This window comes from Bombina bombina, chromosome 1 (genome assembly GCF_027579735.1).
Source record: "Bombina bombina isolate aBomBom1 chromosome 1, aBomBom1.pri, whole genome shotgun sequence".
In the NCBI taxonomy this organism is placed as follows: Eukaryota; Metazoa; Chordata; class Amphibia; order Anura; family Bombinatoridae; genus Bombina; species Bombina bombina.
Genome location: NC_069499.1, coordinates 1,134,567,307 through 1,134,590,447, shown reverse-complemented (window position 1 = coordinate 1,134,590,447; position 23,141 = coordinate 1,134,567,307). Strand labels below are relative to the sequence as shown.

General features: G+C 41.7%; 1 protein-coding gene across 1 annotated transcript in view; it reads left to right on the top strand.

Annotated features, from left to right (window-relative positions):
- HAP1 (huntingtin associated protein 1) overlaps positions 1-23,141 on the top strand; it is a 311,504-nt gene that overhangs the window by 266,688 nt on the left and 21,675 nt on the right. Inside the window, 1 exon segment of the mRNA XM_053698816.1 lies at positions 9,950-10,026. Within this exon segment, the coding sequence (XP_053554791.1) occupies positions 9,950-10,026 (77 nt within the window).

Genomic DNA, 23,141 nt, shown 5'->3' with positions numbered 1-23,141 from the left:
AATGTGTAGGTTGGATAAATATTTTGCGGTACCGGCGAGTACTGACGTTTTTCCTATACCTAAGAGACTTACTGAAATTGTTACTAAGGAGTGGGATAGACCCGGTGTGCCGTTCTCACCCCCTCCGATATTTAGAAAGATGTTTCCAATAGACGCCACCACACGGGACTTATGGCAAACGGTCCCTAAGGTGGAGGGAGCAGTTTCTACTTTAGCTAAGCGTACCACTATCCCGGTGGAGGATAGCTGTGCCTTTTCAGATCCAATGGATAAAAAGTTAGAGGGTTACCTTAAGGAAATGTTTGTTCAACAAGGTTTTATATTGCAACCTCTTGCATGCATTGCGCCTGTCACGGCTGCAGCAGCATTTTGGTTTGAGTCTCTGGAAGAGACACTTGAATCAGCTCCATTAGATGAGATTACACACAAGCTTAAAGCCCTTAAGTTAGCTAACTCATTTATTTCAGATGCCGTAGTACATTTAACTAAACTTACGGCTAAGAATTCCGGATTCGCCATTCAGGCACGCAGAGCACTGTGGCTAAAATCCTGGTCAGCTGACGTTACTTCTAAATCTAAATTGCTTAATATACCTTTCAAAGGGCAGACCTTATTCGGGCCCGGGTTGAAAGAAATTATCGCTGACATTACAGGAGGTAAAGGCCATGCCCTGCCTCAAGACAGAGCCAAACCTAAGGCTAGACAGTCTAATTTTCGTTCCTTTCGTAATTTCAAAGCAGGAGCAGCATCAACTTCCTCTGCACCAAAACAGGAAGGAGCTGTTGCTCGCTACAGACAAGGCTGGAGACCTAACCAGTCCTGGAACAAGGGCAAGCAGGCCAGGAAACCTGCTGCTGCCCCTAAGACAGCATGAATCGAGGGCCCCCGATCCGGGAACGGATCTAGTGGGGGGCAGACTTTCTCTCTTCGCCCAGGCTTGGGCAAGAGATGTCCAGGATCCCTGGGCGTTAGAGATCATATCTCAGGGATACCTTCTAGACTTCAAATTCTCTCCCCCAAGAGGGAGATTTCATCTGTCAAGGTTGTCAACAAACCAAATAAAGAAAGAGGCGTTTCTACGCTGCGTACAAGATCTTTTATTAATGGGAGTGATCCATCCGGTTCCGCGGTCGGAACAAGGACAAGGGTTTTACTCAAATCTGTTTGTGGTTCCCAAAAAAGAGGGAACTTTCAGGCCAATCTTGGATTTAAAGATCCTAAACAAATTCCTAAGAGTTCCATCGTTCAAAATGGAAACTATTCGGACAATTTTACCCATGATCCAAAAGGGTCAGTACATGACCACAGTGGATTTAAAGGATGCTTACCTTCACATACCGATTCACAAAGATCATTACCGGTATCTAAGGTTTGCCTTTCTAGACAGGCATTACCAGTTTGTAGCTCTTCCATTCGGATTGGCTACGGCTCCGAGAATCTTCACAAAGGTTCTGGGTGCTCTTCTGGCGGTACTAAGACCGCAAGGAATTGCGGTAGCTCCGTACCTAGACGACATTCTGATACAAGCTTCAAGCTTTCAAACTGCCAAGTCTCATACAGAGTTAGTACTGGCATTTCTAAGGTCGCATGGATGGAAGGTGAACGAAAAGAAGAGTTCTCTCTTTCCACTCACAAGAGTTCCCTTCTTGGGGACTCTTATAGATTCTGTAGAAATGAAGATTTACCTGACAGAAGACAGGTTAACAAAGCTTCAAAATGCATGCCGTGTCCTTCATTCCATTCAACACCCGTCAGTAGCTCAATGCATGGAGGTGATCGGCTTAATGGTAGCAGCAATGGACATAGTACCCTTTGCACGTCTACATCTCAGACCGCTGCAATTGTGCATGCTAAGTCAGTGGAATGGGGATTACTCAGACTTGTCCCCTACTCTGAATCTGGATCAAGAGACCAGAAATTCTCTTCTATGGTGGCTTTCTCTGCCACATCTGTCCAGGGGGATGCCATTCAGCAGGCCGGACTGGACAATTGTAACAACAGACGCCAGCCTACTAGGTTGGGGCGCTGTCTGGAATTCTCTGAAGGCTCAGGGACAATGGAATCAGGAGGAGAGTCTCCTACCAATAAACATTCTGGAATTGAGAGAAGTTCTCAATGCCCTTCTGGCTTGGCCCCAGTTAAAAACTCGGGGGTTCATCAGGTTTCAGTCGGACAACATCACGACTGTAGCTTACATCAACCATCAGGGAGGGACAAGAAGCTCCCTAGCAATGATGGAAGTATCAAAGATAATTCGCTGGGCAGAGTCTCACTCTTGCCACCTGTCAGCAATCCACATCCCGGGAGTGGAGAACTGGGAGGCGGATTTCTTAAGTCGTCAGACTTTTCATCCGGGGGAGTGGGAACTTCATCCGGAGGTCTTTGCCCAAATACTTCGACGTTGGGGCAAACCAGAGATAGATCTCATGGCGTCTCGACAGAACGCCAAGCTTCCTCGTTACGGGTCCAGATCCAGGGATCCGGGAGCGGTTCTGATAGATGCTTTGACAGCACCTTGGACCTTCGGGATGGCTTATGTGTTTCCACCCTTCCCGATGCTTCCTCGATTGAATGCCAGAATCAAACAGGAGAGAGCATTAGTGATTCTAATAGCGCCTGCATGGCCACGCAGGACTTGGTATGCAGATCTAGTGGACATGTCATCCTGTCCACCTTGGTCACTACCTCTGAAACAGGACCTTCTGATCCAGGGTCCCTTCAAACATCAAAATCTAATTTCTCTGAAGCTGACTGCTTGGAAATTGAACGCTTGATTTTATCAAAACGTGTTTTTTTCTGAGTCAGTTATTGATACCTTAATACAGGCTAGGAAGCCTGTTACCAGAAAGATTTACCATAAGATATGGCGCAAATACTTATATTGGTGCGAATCCAAGAGTTACTCATGGAGTAAGGTTAGGATTCCGAGGATATTGTCTTTCCTACAAGAAGGTTTAGAAAAGGGTTTATCCGCTAGTTCCTTAAAGGGACAGATTTCAGCTCTGTCCATTCTTTTACACAAACGTCTGTCAGAAGTTCCGGACGTTCAAGCTTTTGTCAGGCTTTAGCTAGGATCAAGCCTGTGTTTAAAACTGTTGCTCCACCATGGAGTTTGAACTTAGTTCTTAATGTTTTACAGGGGGTTCCGTTTGAACCCCTTCATTCCATTGATATCAAGTTGTTATCTTGGAAAGTTCTGTTTTTAATGGCGATTTCCTCGGCTCGAAGAGTCTCTGAGTTATCTGCCTTCCATTGTGATTCTCCTTATCTGATTTTTCATTCAGACAAGGTAGTTCTGCGTACTAAACCTGGGTTCCTACCTAAGGTGGTCACTAACAGGAATATCAATCAAGAGATTGTGGTTCCATCTTTGTGTCCTAATCCTTCTTCGAAAAAGGAACGTCTGCTACACAATCTAGATGTAGTCCGTGCCCTGAAATTTTATCTACAGGCAACTAAGGATTTTCGACAAACGTCTTCCCTGTTTGTCGTTTATTCTGGTCAGAGGAGAGGTCAAAAAGCTTCGGCTACCTCTCTCTCCTTTTGGCTTCGTAGCATAATACGGTTAGCCTATGAGACTGCTGGACAGCAGCCTCCTGAAAGAATTACAGCACATTCTACTAGAGCTGTGGCTTCCACTTGGGCCTTTAAGAATGAGGCTTCTGTTGAACAGATTTGCAAGGCTGCAACTTGGTCTTCTCTTCATACTTTTTCCAAATTTTACAAATTTGACACTTTTGCTTCTTCGGAGGCTGTTTTTGGGAGAAAGGTTCTTCAGGCAGTGGTTCCTTCCGTATAAAGAGCCTGCCTGTCCCTCCCGTCATCCGTGTACTTTAGCTTTGGTATTGGTATCCCATAAGTAATGGATGATCCGTGGACTGGATACACTTAACAAGAGAAAACATAATTTATGCTTACCTGATAAATTTATTTCTCTTGTAGTGTATCCAGTCCACGGCCCGCCCTGTCACTTTAAGGCAGGTAATTATTCCATTAAACTACAGTCACCACTGTACCCTATGGTTTTCCTTTCTCTGCATGTTTTCGGTCGAATGACTGGTAATGGCAGTTAGGGGAGGAGCTATATAGCAGCTCTGCTGGGTGAATCCTCTTGCACTTCCTGTTGGGGAGGAGTTAATATCCCATAAGTAATGGATGATCCGTGGACTGGATACACTACAAGAGAAATAAATTTATCAGGTAAGCATAAATTATGTTTTTATCTATATATATGAATGTATTTATGAATAAATAGAATATATTTTTCTATGTGAAGAACATTGGAATGTGAAATATTTATATTTTCATGTCGGGTTAGCGAACTTGAGAAAATGTGATTAGGTTTGTACGCGAGTAAGGGTGTAAGTTTTTTTCCCCACTTTTCAACTCCATTGAAGCCTATGGGTTAACATGCGAGTGGGAGCACAAACAGCCACTCTACTTGTAATCTAGCCCTATGTAGCATATTGTAGGGTCACTTAAAGGGACACTGAACCCAAATTTTGTCTTTCATGATTCAGATAGAGCTTGAAATTTTAAGCAACTTCTCTATTTACTCCTATTATCCATTTTTTATTCATTCTCTTGCTATCTTTTTTTAAAAGCAGGAATGTAAATCTTAGCAGCCCGCCCATTGTAGGTTCAGCACCATGGATAGCGCTTGCTTATTGGAGGCTTACATTTACCCACCAATAAGCAAGCATAACCCAAGTTCTCAACCAAAAATGGGCCGGCTGCTAAGCTTACATTCCTGCTTTTTAAATAAAGATAGCAAGAGAATGAAGAAAAATTGATAATAGGAGTAAATGAGAAAGTTGCTTAAAATTGCATGCTCTATTTGAATCATGAAAGAAAAAAATTGGGTTTAGTGTCCCTTTAAGCAGTAGAAAACTGCAGTGTGCAGTGACGTTCCTCATAAAGTAAGGGAGGTGGTAATGAGATTTTAGTTAAAAAATCTAAGTAATGGACTTCCGGTAGGCGGCTTACTAAGATGGCCACAACTTCACAAGGCTCCGTGGCCGAAACCTGCTTTTGAGTGAAGTGTGGGAGAATTCTTAGCCATCCATATCTCCCTTGGCAATTATTGTGCCCGGGAAAACCTCAGGATCAGGACATTTCACCCCCTGGCCTCCGAGAAGGGACTGAAAAGTTAAAATTGGCCTTTGGACATACAGACGCGCACATCCTGATATACAAAATAGCGCACATTACTGAGGCTCTAATAGATATCTTCATGCCAGCTTTGAACTCTCTAACGACTGCTATGGAGGAGCTCCTCTGCGACATACGAGAGCTCGGCACACCCGAACACACCAATACAATCTCTGCATGCCTCAGTACACCTCGGCAGGACGCAACAACTGATCGGAAAGAGTGTACACTGAATATGGAGAAGATGGAGAGATCACGCTACCCTATCTTTCCACCCCAATCAGATAACCTGGTTACGTTGGAAGCAGAGATAATGGATACCATGAATGTTTCACACACATTGATTTACCCCAGGCTTACTTCTATGGTAACGTACCAGACGTCAGGATTCCTGACCCTCGGTGGGAGTGAGAGTGTAGGAGGCCCCACGGTCTGTGTTCCAGGTTCCTTTCAGTTTGACTCCCAGACCGGCAATCTGTCAAAATGCCCAGCTGACATGACTGAGCGATGCCTTAGCCGGGTGGAAAGGAGCGACGCCGCAACTACCGAACCGACCGATGCTGGCACTGTGCCATGTCTACGGGGAGAGGACAGCAGCTTCCTGAACCATGCTGCACAATGGAGCGACCGGGCTGCGGCTGAGGTTGTCCAGACGCAGGAAACCACTCTACAGAAAGTCCTGAAGTCGGACTTGGGCGATGTCGGCTGTTTTTTTGTTGTTCTGCCGCACTTAATTCTCCTTGCGGGGCTGCCCCTCTCCCCTTCGCAAAAAAGTTGCATCCTTCTGAGGCATGTATGCCACGCTCCACTCCGTGTTGGGATCGGATGATCAGTTAATGGTCACGGTCCCATTTCCCAGCTGACTATACAACGAACTACCGTATATTAGAGGCTTTCGCCTAGCTTTTATATATCTGTAACTTTTAGGACCTTTAAATGTCCAGATGCATTTGTTCAACACCAGCCAGATGCCCTATCTTGTTTTCTAAACCTGAATACATTATCACCTGTAAAATGCCCAGATGCATCTGTTCAACACCAGCCAACATTCTAACCTGCTAGTCAGCGGATGCCCTAGCCTGTTTTCTAAACCTGATTATGTGTGTGCTTTTGTCCCACTTCATTTTATTCTCACTTATACACCGCTTCTTGTATGTTCAAAGAATTGAGTTTACTGTACCCATTAGAAAGCATAATTTCTTACTATGACACACAGGGGCTGAAAGCATTTAGGAACAGCAGCTGAACTAATCTATTGTTATGTATATCAACCTCTCTACTCTGCTTCGGTGTTGTTTATTTGATTTGCTGGGCAGTGTTATTCAGCCTATTAATAGTACTTTGTCTGGTTGGTAATTAATAATCTGATCATTGCTAACACCTTTCTTTTTAGATGTATCTTGGTGAACCAAAACGTTGCTGCACACTGAGGTCTCAACATATATATGTATATACCCCTGCTTAGAGTTATAGTCAGACATTTAATAATTTTAAATAGCCTATATATACGCACCTCCCACCCATACTTACCAAGAAACTATTAAATAATTGCGTACATGCAATATTAAGGCGGCCACACTGTTTATACTGGGCGATTCGCACAGTCAGTCACTAGTCCGTTGTTTAATACAAGATACTTGCCGGACAGTATAATTTGTTAGTCAATTGAGGCTGGGTAAATTGCGCCCTCACACATATCTAGCTGGGGACTACTTAACTCAGATTTTTTCCCATTGCGGCAGCTGTCTATATACCTGCTGAACCTATTTGAGACTTGCCTTGTTTTAGTTTAACTTATATGTATGGTTTAGAAGCTTGATTTCATTGTTTTATTATGTGCTATGTGTTATATTGTTGGTTACGGTTCTGAACTGCTGCATAATCATAGTACTGTTTGCTGAGAATTGCAATGTGTTATAACTCTCATAATATGTTAAAAACTTTGGCCACGCTGCTTTCTTATAAGGGACACATCTCCACTGTAACTACACAGTTTGGCTGATCAGTGTTTATGTACTACATTGCCTGATACTTGTTCTGTAACCAGTGATATGCACTCTTGGGATCAGATGTCATTGTGAGAACTAAATCGTTTCTGCAAACTAATGTCTCAACGTACATGCAGGCTCCTGCTTCGAACTATAGCCAGACATAAGTATCCATTCTAAGTATCCTCTGTAAATGCATATCCCACTCATATATACCAAGAAGCTATGGAGTAATTGCATATTTGTAATATTAAGGCAGCTACATTTTCCACAGTCAAGGTTTATTAGATGACATTCGCCGGGCAATATAGTTTATAATTTATTAGTCAATTTTTCTTGTTTAAGGAGGCTTAGCTTAGTCTTGTTAGTTTATTAAACTGAAATATTGTGTATATACTAATTTTACTCATTAAAATTGTGGGTCCTCCCCCCCCCCTTTTTTTTTTTTTTTTATATATATTCGCTGCATTTGACAGCTGTATTCGTGGGCTTATCCAAAATACCATATGTATCGGCCTTCCCATTTTAAGAGGTAATATCTTTTTGCCCCTTTGTAATAATATGATGGCATACTGTGGTATTCAGCAAAACCTCTAATGTTTTGGTTTTATTTTGTCTCTGTCTAAGGAGGTTTAGTTTAGTCTTGTTAGTTTATTATATGTTTAGTTAGATTGTGTTAGTGTACAAAAAAACAAAACCCCAGCATTGTGGTACAAATGAGTACTTCTGCTAGAATGTTCTCTAATCCATACAAGTCCTTCACAGGCCTAAATATAATCATGAACACTACATCCTACTGCATCCAATGGATTATGTTATTAGATCATGCTGTCTCATCAATTCTATGCTACTTTATCGCACCCTGCGCGGTGTCTTGGATCTGTAACTTATTGTACCATGTGCTGGTTATAAATAAAATTAAAAAAAAAAAAAAATCTAAGTAATTGCTATGATTGGAGGATGTTCCTTTAACCATTTAAGGGCCAGTGAATATTGCACAGTCTCTGTGATTGCTTTCTCGTGGGTTGTAGAGGCGGCCTTTAACAGGTCAGGGAGTCACTTGTTTTTCACAGCCCAGGTCTTCTAAAGTTCTTTGCGCTGAGACCATCTGGACATGTATATACATAGATGCTCTGGTCCATGTGATGTATATACACGTCCAGATGGTTCTTAACCATTTAAGCAAGATTAGTGTCAAATTACACTGTCATTTGTAAACATTTAACTCTGTACTGAAGAGGGATTTGTAGTTTGTTTTGATTATAACAGCAGATTTATTTTTCCAATTATTGGTTTTTGAATAGCATTACCTTCTCCCCTTCTTATATTCAATTTATTTGTTTGTATTTTGCCATGCCAATGTTTCATAAATATGATCCCTCACCTTCAAACAATGCAGACTCAGTTGAAAAAAGCTGTAAAAGAGTTGTCATGCAAAAGGTCTTCTATTCCACGTGCGCTATACAAAATATTGACGTGTATAATGGGTAAGCCATTTAAAAACAATGCAAGGCCCAATAACTAGAAAACAGTGTGCTCTTGTGGATCTTTAACAACTAAAAGTAATACAAATTACTAAGTTTAAAGGGAAAGTCTACACCAGAATTTTTATTGTTTAAAAAGATAGATAATCCCTTTATTACCCATTCCCCAGTTTTGCACAACCAACATGTTTATATTAATACACTTTTTACCTCTGTGATTACCTTGTATCTAAGCCTCTGCAGACTGCCCCATTATCTCAGTGCTTTTGACAGACATGCAGTTTAGCCAATCAGTGCAGACACACTGAGCACAATGTTATCTATATGACACACATGAACTAGTACTCCACGGTTTAGAAATCAGTTTGAGGCTACCTAGGTTTAGCTTTTTAAAAATACCACCAAGGGAACAAAGCAAATTTGATGATAACAGTAAATTGGAAAGTTGTTTACAATTGCATGTCCTATCTGAATCATGAAAGTTTAATTTTAACTACACTGTCCTTTTAATAAATATGTCTTAACTGTGTGAATAAAATGGCAAAATACAAATAAATAAATTTAATATAAAAAGCAAGGGGGGGGGTATTCAATAACAAATATTGGGGGGGGTTCTGCAGCTATAACCAAAACAAACTACATTTCCATCTAATGTCCTACAGCACAGAGTTTATTGTTTACAGCTCAGTCTGCATTGTTTTAAGCTGAGGGATCAAATTTAATGTTTCTTTTTAATTTGTCCTGGCTCATTTGACTGCATAGTTTGCCATAATTCAAATCTAAATCACACTGTTCAAGAAGAAATATAAAATAAAAAGGGCCACCTTTCTACTAATTTCCATTGTAGAAACTGAAAGTTGAGTTAATGTCATTGCAGAGATCTGTATATATTTCCAGGAGAATAAAAAAGCCAAATTATCTTTATTAATTTCTTGTTGATGAAGATATTTGGGATTGTGAAGTAGTGCATCCTTCATTTGATATAAATACCGGTAATTATTTGTACTAAGTGAAATTGCACCATCTAATTGATGTCTGATACATTTTTTGGCACTTCCCTCTATTCACTAAAATATGAACTGGTCTGTTACCACAATGGGCATTAGCGCCATAGTGCAAGCATCTACCTATACCTTTCTTTCCACATCTGTCTGTAGCAGTAGCCAGACATGTATCAGGCCTCACAAATACGAGGGGTGGCTGGTTTCTTAATGTCTTGTTGTTTCCATAACGGGGGGAAAATACTGTTAACAATGATTTAGTTATTTGCTGCCACAGTTTGTGATGCTTTTCATTTTAAAAAGAATTCCGTCTGTCTCCTTTTAGTTCTATGTTCCGAGCGGGTGGGAAGAGTGACCAAGACTTACCGGGACATAGATGCGGTGACCAGCCTTCTGGAAGAGGTAAGTTTTTATATGTTAAGATTCAATTTGATTAGATTGAGGAAGAGGCATAGAGAGTTAGTGTGACTGTGGAATTGTGTGCTCTGAAGTTAAAAATGTAGGAACACGACACAAACATCATAAAGAGATGGGCTGTTGGGGGGGCGTGTCCAAGAGCTCCAGCGGAATCTCTAATTAACCGCCTATAACAGGAGAAACTCTACAGCTACTACACTTCATTTGATCACACAGTGGTGCTCCATAAAACTTGATCTATGCTGTATTATTGACTCTGGAGCCCGGGATAAGACAATAAGAGGCCTAGGGCGGTGGCTCACGATAGGCGATGCTACCCCCCCTTCGGCACGCCAAGGTTTCTTGCCATCTCTAAGTACCCTGACAACCCTGCGCGGAACTCATCTACTTCTTACTTCGGTAAGAAAAAATATAAAGGAACAGAAACACACACCATACACTACCCGGGAAGCGGATCCACAAGACGACTTCAGCAGCCACATGGCCAGATTTGAGGAATTTTGTCAAACTTATTGAAAGAGCCCCGCTGGCCTTTCTATTGAGCTACTATTCTACTGGGACCACAACAAGTGTGCCCATTGGTGAAGCACTGGATCTAAGCAAACCCACCATAGAGTGCCAGCGGTGTGAATTTCAATCCTGGAAAGCGTTAATGGAGATCCCACATATGCCCCTTGTGGAATCCGCAGACGAAAAAAGCACCTCAAGTACATTATTTACCACCAACTAACCCACCAGCACACTGAGTGTCTACAGATGGGAGAACATTCATCATTAAAAGAAGCCTTGCAAGAGTTTGTGGGGGGCTTCTGGGAGGATGTGATTGGAAAGCAAGTCTACTCCCTGTTCGCTAGCATCAACTCAGTCGGTTTCTACAAAGAAAATATCTTTTCACCTGGGAGCTTCTACTAATAGGCAACATACAACTCCTGAGCTCTCTAGCAATACCAGCAAATTAAGCTATCACACAATCCTTCCTGAACATGAAACATCCCAGTGATATTATTATTATTATTATTTATTTATAAAGCGCCAACAGATTCTGCAGCGCTGCCCATGGGTACAAGGAGAAACAATACGACAAAATTTTACAGAAAAAACAGGGGGAATTGAGGGCCCTATTCCCGTGGGAATTTACAATCTAGATATTATTTTATTATTAACAGGTATTTGTAGAGCGCCAACAGATTCTGCAGCGCTATAAACATAGTTGGTATACAGGATAACATTTATAGGGATCAAATGGGTAAAGGGCCTTGCCGAGAGTTGCACTGTTGTAGTCGGCTCTTATGAAGGCGATCTGCAAACAGCTGGGCTCATAGGCTTACATTCTAAGGGGTTCAAGGGGAAAACAATGGAGTTAGGAAAGGTAAGTGTTGGTTGTATGCATCCCTGAATAGTCTTTATGGAGCACTTAAAGCTGTTAAAACTAGGGGACAGTCTTGTGGAGTGAGGCAGGGAGTTCTACAAGATGGGGCCCGGTCTGGAGAAGTCCTGTAAATGGGAATGTGAGAAAGTAACAAGAGAGGAGGAGATCATGAGCAGAGCGAAGAAGAAGGGAGGGAGTGTATCTGGAGACAAGGTCTGAAATGTAGGGGGGAGCAGTGCAGTTGAGAACTTTGTATGTCAGAGTGAAGATTTTGTGTTTAATCCTGGAGGCAAGAGGAAGCCAGTGAAGGGATTGGCAGAGAGGTGCAGCAGATGAAGAGTGACGTGTAAGGAAGATGAGCCTGGCAGAGGCGTTCATTAAGGATTGTAAAGGAGCTAGGCAGCAGCTAGATAGACCAGAGAGGACGGAGTTGCAGTAGTCTAGATGGGAAAGGATAAGAGAGTGGATTAAAATCTTATGTGAATATGTGGTGATCAGACGATCCAACATAGAGGAGCACCAGGCTAATTCGGTTAAATAAAACTTAACTTTTATTTCAGCTTACTGGCTGTCATTTAAAACATCTCACTTGAACAACATAGATACAGATAGCGTTGCATTCTCTTGCTTACGCGTTTCGGCGATAGCCGTAATCATAGCATGAGAACTTTGCACATAAAACACTCTTTTAAAATCCCCACTTCTTTCTAATTGGTTAGTTGAAAACTGCCTGCTTGCTATCTGATTGGTTCCATGTTGAAGACTGTGTACTCTCTAGTGATGTAATGAACAGGTGTGTGTTTGATCTGGAGGGAGTGTTAACTATAGTATCGATTCACTGTCATTAAAAATTCTTGACAATATTCAAATTGTATTATTTCAACTTAGTTTATATCTCTAAATTTGCTTTGTTGTGGTAATAATAATGTTTAGGCAGATGTATTTATCTCAAGGCTTAATGTTGTTGCACAGTCCTTATTCTTTAAATATCATTTAACTCGATTTTGTTTGTGTTATTGTTGTGTCACAACTTTAGATATTGTTTTCATTATTGTATCTTTTTGTGCTTGGACTTTTTATTTTTTGTTTGTGTGGATTGTGAAATCAGATTAAAATCTTAGTTGTCTACTTTACATACTTCACATAGAAACTTACTCACCTATAGTAAGACTTCACCTTTCATGAAATCTTGGGGCTAACTGACCACAACTATACCGCTTTCAGTACTACTCACTCTTTAGGTTTGGAGACGATATGGTTAAGCAAAACAATTGTGTTATGCACTGTTAACCTTGTATTCTTACAATTAGTTTTTATATTTCTCTTGTTAAGTGTATCCAGTCCACAGATCATCCATTACTTGTGGGATATTCTCCTTCCCAACAGGAAGTTGCAAGAGGATCACCCACAGCAGAGCTGCTATATAGCTCCTCCCCTAACTGTCATATCCAGTCATTCTCTTGCAAGCCTCAACCAAGATGGAGGTTGTAAGAGGAGTGTGGTGTTTTATACTTAGTTTATTCTTCAATCAAAAGTTTGTTATTTTTAAATGCTGCCGGAGTGTACTGTTTATCTCAGGCAGTATTTAGAAGAAGAATCTGCCTGCGTTTTCTATGATCTTAGCAGAAGTAACTAAGATCCATGGCTGTTCTCACATATTCTGAGGAGTGAGGTAACTTCAGAGAGGGAATGGCGTGCAGGTTTTCCTGCAATAAGGTATGTGCAGTTAATATTTTTCTAGGGATGGAATTTGCTAGAAAATGCTGCTGATACCGAACTAATGTAAGTAAAGCCTTAAATGCAGTTATAGCGACTGGTATCAGGCTTATTAATAGAGATACATACTCTTATAAAAATGTAATATAAAACGTTTGCTGGCATGCTTAATCGTTTTTATATGTATTTGGTGATAAAACGTATTGGGGCCTAGTTTTTTTCCACATGGCTGGCATGAATTTTGCCTAGTAACAGTTTCCTTAGGCTTTCCACTGTTGTAATATGAGTGGGAGGGGCCTTTTTTAGTGCTTTTCTGTGCAGATAAAAATACTGACAGAGACATTCAGCTTCCCTCTGCATGATCCAGGACATCTCTGGAGGGCTCAAAAGGCTTCAAAGTCGTTTTTGAGGGAGGTAAAAAGCCACAGTAGAGCTGTGGCAGTTGTTGTGACTGTTTGAAAAAACAAACAAAAAAAAAACGTTTTTGTCTTTTATTATTCAGTTTTGGGTATTAAGGGGTTAATCATCCATTTGCAAGTGGGTGCAATGCTCTGCTAACTTGTTACATACACTGTAAAGATTTTGCTAGTGTAACTGCCTTTTTTCACTGTTATTTCAAATTTTGACAAAATTTGTGTTTCTTAAAGGTGCAGTAAAGTTTTTTTATATTGCTTGTAAACTTGTTTAAAGTGTTTTCCAAGCTTGCTAGTCTCATTGCTAGTCTGTTTAAACATGTCTGACACAGAGGAAACAACTTGTTCATTATGTTTGAAAGCCATGGTGGAGCCCCATAGGAGAATGTGTACTAAATGTATGTATTGATTTCACCTTAAACAGTAAAGATCAGTCTTTAACTATAAAAGAAATAAAAGAAATATCACCAGAAGATTCTGACGAGGGGGAAGTTATGCCGACTAACTCTCCCCACGTGTCAGACCCTTCGCCTCCCGCTCAGGGGATGCACGCTAATATGGCGCCAATTACATCAGGGACGCCCATAGCGATTACCTTGCAGGACATGGCTGCAATCATGAATAATACCCTGTCAGAGGTATTATCCAGGTTGCCTGAATTAAGAGGCAAGCGCGATTGCTCTGGGGTTATGAGAAATACAGAGCGCGCAGATGCTGTAAGGGCCATGTCTGATACAATATGCAGATCATGAGGACGGAGAGCTTCAGTCTGTGGGTGACATCTCTGATTCGGGGAAACCTGATTCAGAGATTTCTAATTTTAAATTTAAGCTTGAGAACCTCCGTGTGTTGCTTGGGGAGGTATTAGCTGCTCTGAATGACTGTAACACAGTTGCAGTACCAGAGAAATTGTGTAGGCTGGATAAATACTATGCGGTACCGGTGTGTACTGATGTTTTTCCTATACCTAAAAGGCTTACAGAAATTATTAGCAAGGAGTGGGATAGACCGGGGGTGCCTTTTTCCCCACCTCCTATATTTAGAAAAATGTTTCCAATAGACGCCACTACACGGGACTTATGGCAGACGGTCCCTAAGGTGGAGGGAGCAGTTTCTACTTTAGCAAAGCGTACTACTATCCCGGTTGAGAACAGTTGTGCTTTTTCAGATCCAATGGATAAAAAATTGGAGGGTTACCTTAAGAAAATGTTTATTCAACAAGGTTTTATTTTACAGTCCCTTGCATGCATTGCGCCTGTCACGGCCGCGGCAGCATTCTGGTTTGAGGCCCTGGGAGAGGCCATCCATACAGCTCCATTGACTGAAATTATTGACAAGCTTAGAACACTTAAGCTAGCTAACTCATTTGTTTCTGATGCCATTGTTCATTTGACTAAACTAACGGCTAAGAATTCCGGATTCGCCATCCAAGCGTGTAGGGCGCTATGGCTTAAATCCTGGTCAGCTGACGTGACTTCGAAGTCTAAATTACTCAACATTCCTTTCAAGGGGCAGACCTTATTCGGGCCTGGTTTGAAGGAAATTATTGCTGACATTACTGGAGGTAAGGGTCACACCCTTCCTCAGGACAGGGCCAAAGCAAAGGCCAAACAGTCTAATTTTCGTGCCTTTCGAAATTTCAAGGCAGGTGCAGCATCAACTTCCTCCGCTTCAAAACAAGAGGGAACTTTTGCTCAATCTAAGCAGGCCTGGAAACCTAACCAGTCCTGGAACAAAGGCAAGCAGACCAGAAAGCCTGCTGCTGCCTCTAAGACAGCATGAAGGAATGGCCCCCTATCCGGCGACGGATCTAGTAGGGGGCAGACTTTCTCTCTTCGCCCAGGCGTGGGCAAGAGATGTTCAGGATCCCTGGGCGTTGGAGATCATATCTCAGGGATATCTTCTGGACTTCAAAGCTTCCACTCCACAAGGGAGATTTCATCTTTCAAGGCTATCTGCAAATCGGATAAAGAAAGAGGCATTCCTACACTGTGTGCAAGACCTCCTAGTTATGGGAGTGATCCATCTAGTTCCGCGGACGGAACAAGGACAGGGTTTTTATTCAAATCTGTTTGTGGTTCCCAAAAAAGAGGGAACCTTCAGACCAATTTTGGATCTAAAGATCTTAAACAAATTCCTCAGAGTTCCATCTTTCAAAATGGAAACTATTCGGACCATCCTACCCATGATCCAAGAAGGTCAGTACATGACCACAGTGGACTTAAAGGATGCCTACCTTCACATACCGATTCACAAAGATCATCGGTTTCTAAGGTTTGCCTTTCTAGACAGGCATTACCAATTTGTAGCTCTTCCCTTCGGGTTGGCTACAGCCCCGAGAATCTTTACAAAGGTTCTGGGCTCACTTCTGGCGGTTCTAAGACCGCGAGGCATAGCGGTGGCTCCGTATCTAGACGACATCCTGATACAGGCGTCAAGCTTTCAAGTTGCCAAGTCTCATACAGAGATAGTTCTGGCATTTCTGAGGTCGCACGGGTGGAAAGTGAACGAGGAAAAGAGTTCTCTATCCCCACTCACAAGAGTCTCCTTCTTAGGGACTCTTTTATAGATTCTGTAGAAATGAAAATTTACCTGACGGAGTCCAGGTTATCAAAACTTCTAAATGATTGCCGTGTTCTTCACTCCATTCCGCGCCCTTCGGTAGCTCAGTGTATGGAGGTAATCGGCTTAATGGTAGCGGCAATGGACATAGTGCCATTTGCGCGCCTTCATCTCAGACCGCTGCAATTATGCATGCTGAGTCAGTGGAATGGGGATTACACAGATTTGTCCCCTCTGCTAAATCTGGATCAAGAGACCAGAGATTCTCTTCTCTGGTGGTTGTCTCGGGTCCACCTGTCCAAGGGTATGACCTTTCGCAGGCCAGATTGGACAATTGTAACAACAGATGCCAGCCTTCTAGGTTGGGGTGCAGTCTGGAATTCCCTGAAGGCACAGGGATCGTGGACTCAGGAGGAGAAACTCCTTCTAATAAATATTCTGGAGTTAAGAGCGATATTCAATGCTCTTCTGGCTTGGCCTCAGTTAGCAACACTGAAGTTTATCAGATTTCAGTCGGACAACATCACGACTGTGGCTTACATCAACCATCAAGGGGGAACCAGGAGTTCCCTAGCGATGTTAGAAGTCTCAAAAATAATTTGCTGGGCAGAGTACCACTCTTGCCACCTGTCAGCAATCCATATCCCAGGCGTGGAGAACTGGGAGGCGGATTTTCTAAGTCGTCAGACTTTCCACCCGGGGGAGTGGGAACTCCATCCGGAGGTGTTTGCTCAGTTGATTCATCATTGGGGCAAACCAGAGTTGGATCTCATGGCCTATGAATAAGAGTACAGCTTGTACTCGAAACTAGTCAGACATTTTTCTGTGTCTATTTTCCCCAGCCTTGCCTTTTGCCGGTTTTGTACCTTTTGTATTCTAGCTATTTTTACAGCGGTTGTAGCTGTTCATTTTTTAATTGTTACTCAAATAAAGATTTACCGTTTTAAGATATCCACAGCAGTGCCTGCATTTCTTCCTTTTCTTGGATCTCATGGCGTCTCGCCAGAACGCCAAGCTTCCTTGTTACGGATCCAGGTCCAGGGACCCAGAAGCGACGCTGATAGATGCGCTAGCAGCGCTTTGGTTCTTCAACCTGGCTTATGTGTTTCCACCGTTTCCTCTGCTCCCTCGACTGATTGCCAAAATCAAACAGGAGAGAGCATCGGTGATTCTGATAGCACCTGCGTGGCCACGCAGGACTTGGTATGCAGACCTAGTGGACATGTCATCCTTTCCACCATGGACTCTGCCTCTAAGACAGGATCTTCTGATACAAGGTCCTTTCAATCATCCAAATCTAATTTCTCTGAGACTGACTGCATGGAGATTGAACGCTTGATTCTATCAAAGCGTGGCTTCTCCGAGTCAGTCATTGATACATTAATACAGGCACGAAAGCCTGTTACCAGGAAAATCTACCACAAGATATGGAGTAAATATCTTTATTGGTGTGAATCCAAGACTTACTCATGGAGTAAAGTTAGGATTCCTAGAATATTGTCTTTTCTCCAAGAGGGCTTGGACAAAGGATTATCAGCTAGTTCCTTAAAGGGACAGATTTCTGCTCTGTGTATTCTTTTGCACAAGCGTCTGGCAGAGGTTCCAGACGTCCAGGCATTTTGCCAGGCTTTGGTTAGATTTAAGCCTGTGTTTAAACCTGTTGCTCCCCCGTGGAGCTTAAACTTGGTTCTTAAGGTTCTTCAAGGAGTTCCGTTTGAACCCCTTCATTCCATTGATATTAAACTTTTATCTTGGAAAGTTCTGTTTTTGATGGCTATTTCCTCGGCTCGGAGAGTCTCTGAGCTATCTGCCTTAAAATGTGATTCTCCCTATCTGATTTTTCATGCAGATAAGGTAGTTCTGCGTACCAAACCTGAATATCAATCAAGAGATTGTTGTTCCATCGTTGTGCCCTAATCCTTCTTCAAAGAAGGAACGTCTTTTACATAATCTGGACGTAGTCCGTGCCTTGAAGTTTTACTTACAAGCTACTAAGGATTTTCGTCAAACATCTTTCCTGTTTGTCGTTTACTCTGGACAGAGGAGAGGTCAAAAAGCTTTGGCAACCTCTCTTTCCTTTTGGCTTCAGAGCGTAATAAGCCTAGCCTATGAGACTGCTGGACAGCAGCCCCCTGAAAGGATTACAGCTCATTCTACTAGAGCTGTGGCTTCCACCTGGGCCTTCAAAAATGAGGTCTCTGTTGAACAGATTTGCAAGGCTGCGACTTGGTCTTTGCTTCACACTTTTGATACTTTTGCTTCTTCGGAGGCTGTGTTTGGGAGAAAGGTTCTTCAGGCAGTGGTTCCTTCCGCTTAATCCTGCCTTGTCCCTCCCATCATCCGTGTACTTTAGCTTTGGTATTGGTATCCCACAAGTAATGGATGATCCGTGGACTGGATACACTTAACAAGAGAAAACATAATTTATGCTTACCTGATAAATTTATTTCTCTTGTAGTGTATCCAGTCCACGGCCTGCCCTGTCCTTTTAAGGCAGGTCTAAATTTTAATTAAACTACAGTCACCACGGCACCCTATGGTTTCTCCTTTCTCTGTTTGTTTTCGGTCGAATGACTGGATATGACAGTTAGGGAAGGAGCTATATAGCAGCTCTGCTGTGGGTGATCCTCTTGCAACTTCCTGTTGGGAAGGAGAATATCCCACAAGTAATGGATGATCCGTGGACTGGATACACTACAAGAGAAATAAATTTATCAGGTAAGCATAAATTATGTTTTCCTGCTGCAAATGTGTACATGCCTTACGTATTTTCCTTTATCTTTTCGATTATGTTATAGTAATATCATTGTGTTGCTAGATTTAATAACATTCCTAAATTATACTGACTCACATTAAGGGCTTCCAACATTATGTTGTCTACATTGCCAAAATGGTAGATACTGTCCCTAACTCAGCACTACCATTTATTATGTGTATATCACATGCCCTTCCCCTCGTGGCTAGCGGTCGTTGCCACGGGTGAAAGAAACAATAAAAATTGTGAGGAAAAAAGGAGGGAAAAAAAGATAAAAATGGTGACAACCAGCATGTTTAGAATCCTGAAATGGAGCTTGAAATTATTTCTGCCCATAATTACTAAACCCTATAGCTTACTTTGTTAAAATCTTCCATTGTGCCCTGTACATTATGTGGGGATGTTCTCTAGAAATTTTCTTTTCGGCACACACTCTCCTTGTATAACTTAATATAGTACACATTTCTTTTTCCTTTTATTCCTAAACCTATACACATCTCATATTTTATAGCAAAAAGTCCCTTTCTTATACACAGAGTTTGACTGCGCAGGGAGCTATTTACTTAAATATGTATCAGAAGGCTCAGTTTTGGCCTTTACTTTACAATTCTTTTATCACCTGATTTTTGACATTTTGTTTTCTATTCTGAATTTATATTATCCCTATATCACTAATATTCTATGCAAATAAGGAACCAAGAGTGGTCCAAGCTATTATTTATAGGGACAAAAATGAGGATTGTAGTCAATGATTTAAATACGTTTAATGCAATGACTGAATTATTGCTGTGAGCATTATTTTTCTATGTCAACACCATGTCTGTTATATATTACTCCTCAATAAAAAATTATAAATATAAAAAAAAATGTAGGGACACAATAAGACTGAGCCGCAGTTAGATCATTGCTTTACCATTTTCCCATCATATCCATAAGGCCTAACTACCTCATCTATAGTTTTTAACATTGCAAGGACAATCTCTCTGACTTTTTTGAGGTTTAAATTACCTGCTTTAATGGAGATTAAAATTCTGAACTGAGGTCTCTCTAAAGGTTTTATATAATTATATCCTGTTTTTCATGGAAATTAAATATGAAAATGTTTTTAATCTACTCCCCCAAAATTTACCTGACCCTTCTACAGTGGATATAAAAAGTGTACACACCCTTATGAAGTTGCAGGTTTTTGAAATGTAAATACAGAAATAATATTGTAAATGTCAAAACTTTTTCCATTTTTAATGTGATCTTTCAACAAACAAAAATCCAGAGGAAAAAAAAAGATTAATTATTTGGAACATTTTAAATAATAAAAAATAAACTACAACTCTCTGCACACCCTGCCCAACTAATACTTTGAGGAAGCACCTTTTGCATTTATTACAGCAGCAAGTTTAAGTTTCTTCAAATTGTGAGTGTATCTCCTGTGTATAGCTCTCTTTAGGTCATTTTACAGGTTTTTGATGGGATTACTGTCTGGGCTCTTACTTGGTCATTTCAAGTCTTGATTTCCCTGTTCTGAAGCCATGTCTTGGTTGACTTGGATATGTGCTTTGGGTCATTGTCATGGTAGAATGTGAAATTCCTCCTCATCTTCAACTTTCTGACAGAGGCCAGTAGGTTTTGTGCCAAATATCTTGATATCTGGAGCTATACATAATCCCATCTATCTTGACAAGAGCCCCTGACCCAGCTGAAGGGAAGCAGCCCCAAAGCATGATGCTACCACTATCGTGCTTCAAAGTTGATATGGTGTTCCTCAGATGATGAGCTTTATCCACTTTGCCCCAAACATATATTTTACCATTTAAGCCGAAATGTTCAACCTTTGTCTCGTCAGACCATAGCCCATTTTGCCATATAGTTTGGGGTGACTGAATTAATCTTTAGGCATATTTTAGGCAGGCTTTGATATTTCTTTTTGTAAGAAAGGGTTTCCGTCTTGCCACTCCGATAGCCCAGACATGTAAAGAATACGAGATATGGTCGTCACATGCAATGAATGATCGGTACCTGACAGAAATTCCTGTAGCTCCTTCAGTGTTGCTGTTGGTTTCTAGGTAGCCTCCCTGATAAGTTTTCTCGTCATCCTGATCTTTGCAATGTCTGTGGTGCCACATTTTATCCACTTATTTATGATGGTTATGACAGTGCTTAATAGTACATCCAGTGCTTTCAATATTTTTTGTACTTTTCAACAGATCGCTCTTACCGTTTCTTTGGCAACTCTTTGTGCACCATGGCTCAAACAGTAGGAGGCAACCCCAAACATTCAAGCAAATCCTACAGCAACAGCAGACTTTATCTAGGTTTAATAAGAATATCTTTCATTGATGGCAGGTGTATGCTATTTACCTACAGGTTGTGAACACAGCTGGAGCCACTATATGTGCAGACTTATGCAATCAGGGTGTTGGATTTTTTTTCCATTGAATATGTTTCCAATAATTAACTATTCATTTTTCCATCTTAATGGGAGGAGAGTCCACTGATTCATTCATTACTTGTGTGAATTAAGAACCTGGCCACCAGGAGGAGGCAAAGATACCCCAGCCAAAGGCTTAAATACCTCCCCCACTCCCCTCATCCCCCAGTCATTCTTTGCCTTTCGTCACAGGAGGTTGGCAGAGAAGTGTCGGAAGATTCGGAGTAGTCTCTTATGGAGGATAGTACTCTTCGGAAATGGGACTGGAGTTTTAAGTAGTCCTGTCAGCCTCTCAGTGAGAGCATGGATGAATGTTAGAGTCAGGAGATGCAGGGAGAGTCTTTCTGCGAACCCAGCCCGGCTCAGATTAACAGCTCCATAAGCAATCAGCGTTGACGAGTTTCACTGCCTGCTTTTTCTGCTCTCAAGTCCATGTCAGGAGCGATGCTACTACCCTGTCACACTTGAAAGGCCGTATTCCTGTTAAACAGTGTAGATTCTGGAAAGATTGTTTCATTTATACATATTTGATAACGCAAGAAGACAGGGTCACAGTGTGTCTCCTTTATCTGTATAGAATCAAGGGTAATACCCTCGGAAAGGGGGTTATTGAACAGGGGGGCGGGGGTTTCTGCATAATATTGTTTATTGTGTTTCATGCTGCGTCATGTGTGAGATGAGGCTCTCTCCATATGTGAACCGTCAGTTTCTTAGCGAGAGATGGATGTGGACCTTTTTGGCGCGTTTTTCTCTCTAGTGCAGGGGCGGTCCTGCATGGCACTCCATGTGACCGGGTGTGGCCTCTTCAACTTCCTCTTTCTTGACCGGCGGTTGGAAGAGACAAAACTGTTTCTCTGTGGTCCGGGTCATAGGAGTAGTGATGTCGCGAACCTAAAAATTTGGGTTTGCGAATGGAGAACTCGAACTTCCACAAAAGTTTGCGAACCGCCATAGACTTCAATAGGCAGGCAAATTTTAAAACCCACAGGGACTCTTTCTGGCCACAATAGTGATGGAAAAGTTGTTTCAAGGGCACTAACACCTTGTCTGTGGCATGCCGTAGGGGGATCCATGGCAAAACTCCCATGGAAAATTACATAGTTGATGCAGAGTCTGGTTTTAATCCATAAAGGGCATAAATCACCTAACATTCCTAAATTGTTTGGAATAACGTGCTTTAAAACATCAGGTATGATGTTGTATCGATCAGGTAGTGTAAGGGTTACGTGTAAGGGTTACGCCCGCTTCACAGTGCGCAGTGTAGGTGATATACCTGCCCTGACCATGCTTTGCAGACCAGGTATCAGTGGTCAGATGGACCCTTGCCCCAACACTGTGTGCCAGACATGCCATTATAGCAGACTTATATGGCTTTGGCGTTGCTTTTTGGTAGTTAATTTTAGCTTAAGTGTAGTGTAGTAGACAACCCAAAGTATTGATCTAGGCCCATTTTGGTATATTTCATGCCACCATTTCACCGCCAAATGCGATCAAATAAAAAAAAATTGTTCACTTTTTCACAAACTTTAGGTTTCTCACAGAAATTATTTACAAACAACTTATGCAATTATGGCATAAATGGTTGTAAATGCTTCTCTGGGATCCCCTTTGTTCAGAAATAGCAGACTTATATGGCTTTGGCGTTGCTTTTTGGTAATTAGAAGGCTGCTAAATGCCACTGCGTACCACACGTGTTTTATGCCCAACAGTGAAGGGGTTAATTAGGGAGCATGTAGGGAGCTTGTAGAGTTAATTTTAGCTTAAGTGTAGTGTAGTAGACAACCCAAAGTATTGATCTAGGCCCATTTTGGTATTTTTCATGCTACCATTTCACCGCCAAATGCGATCAAATTTTAAAAA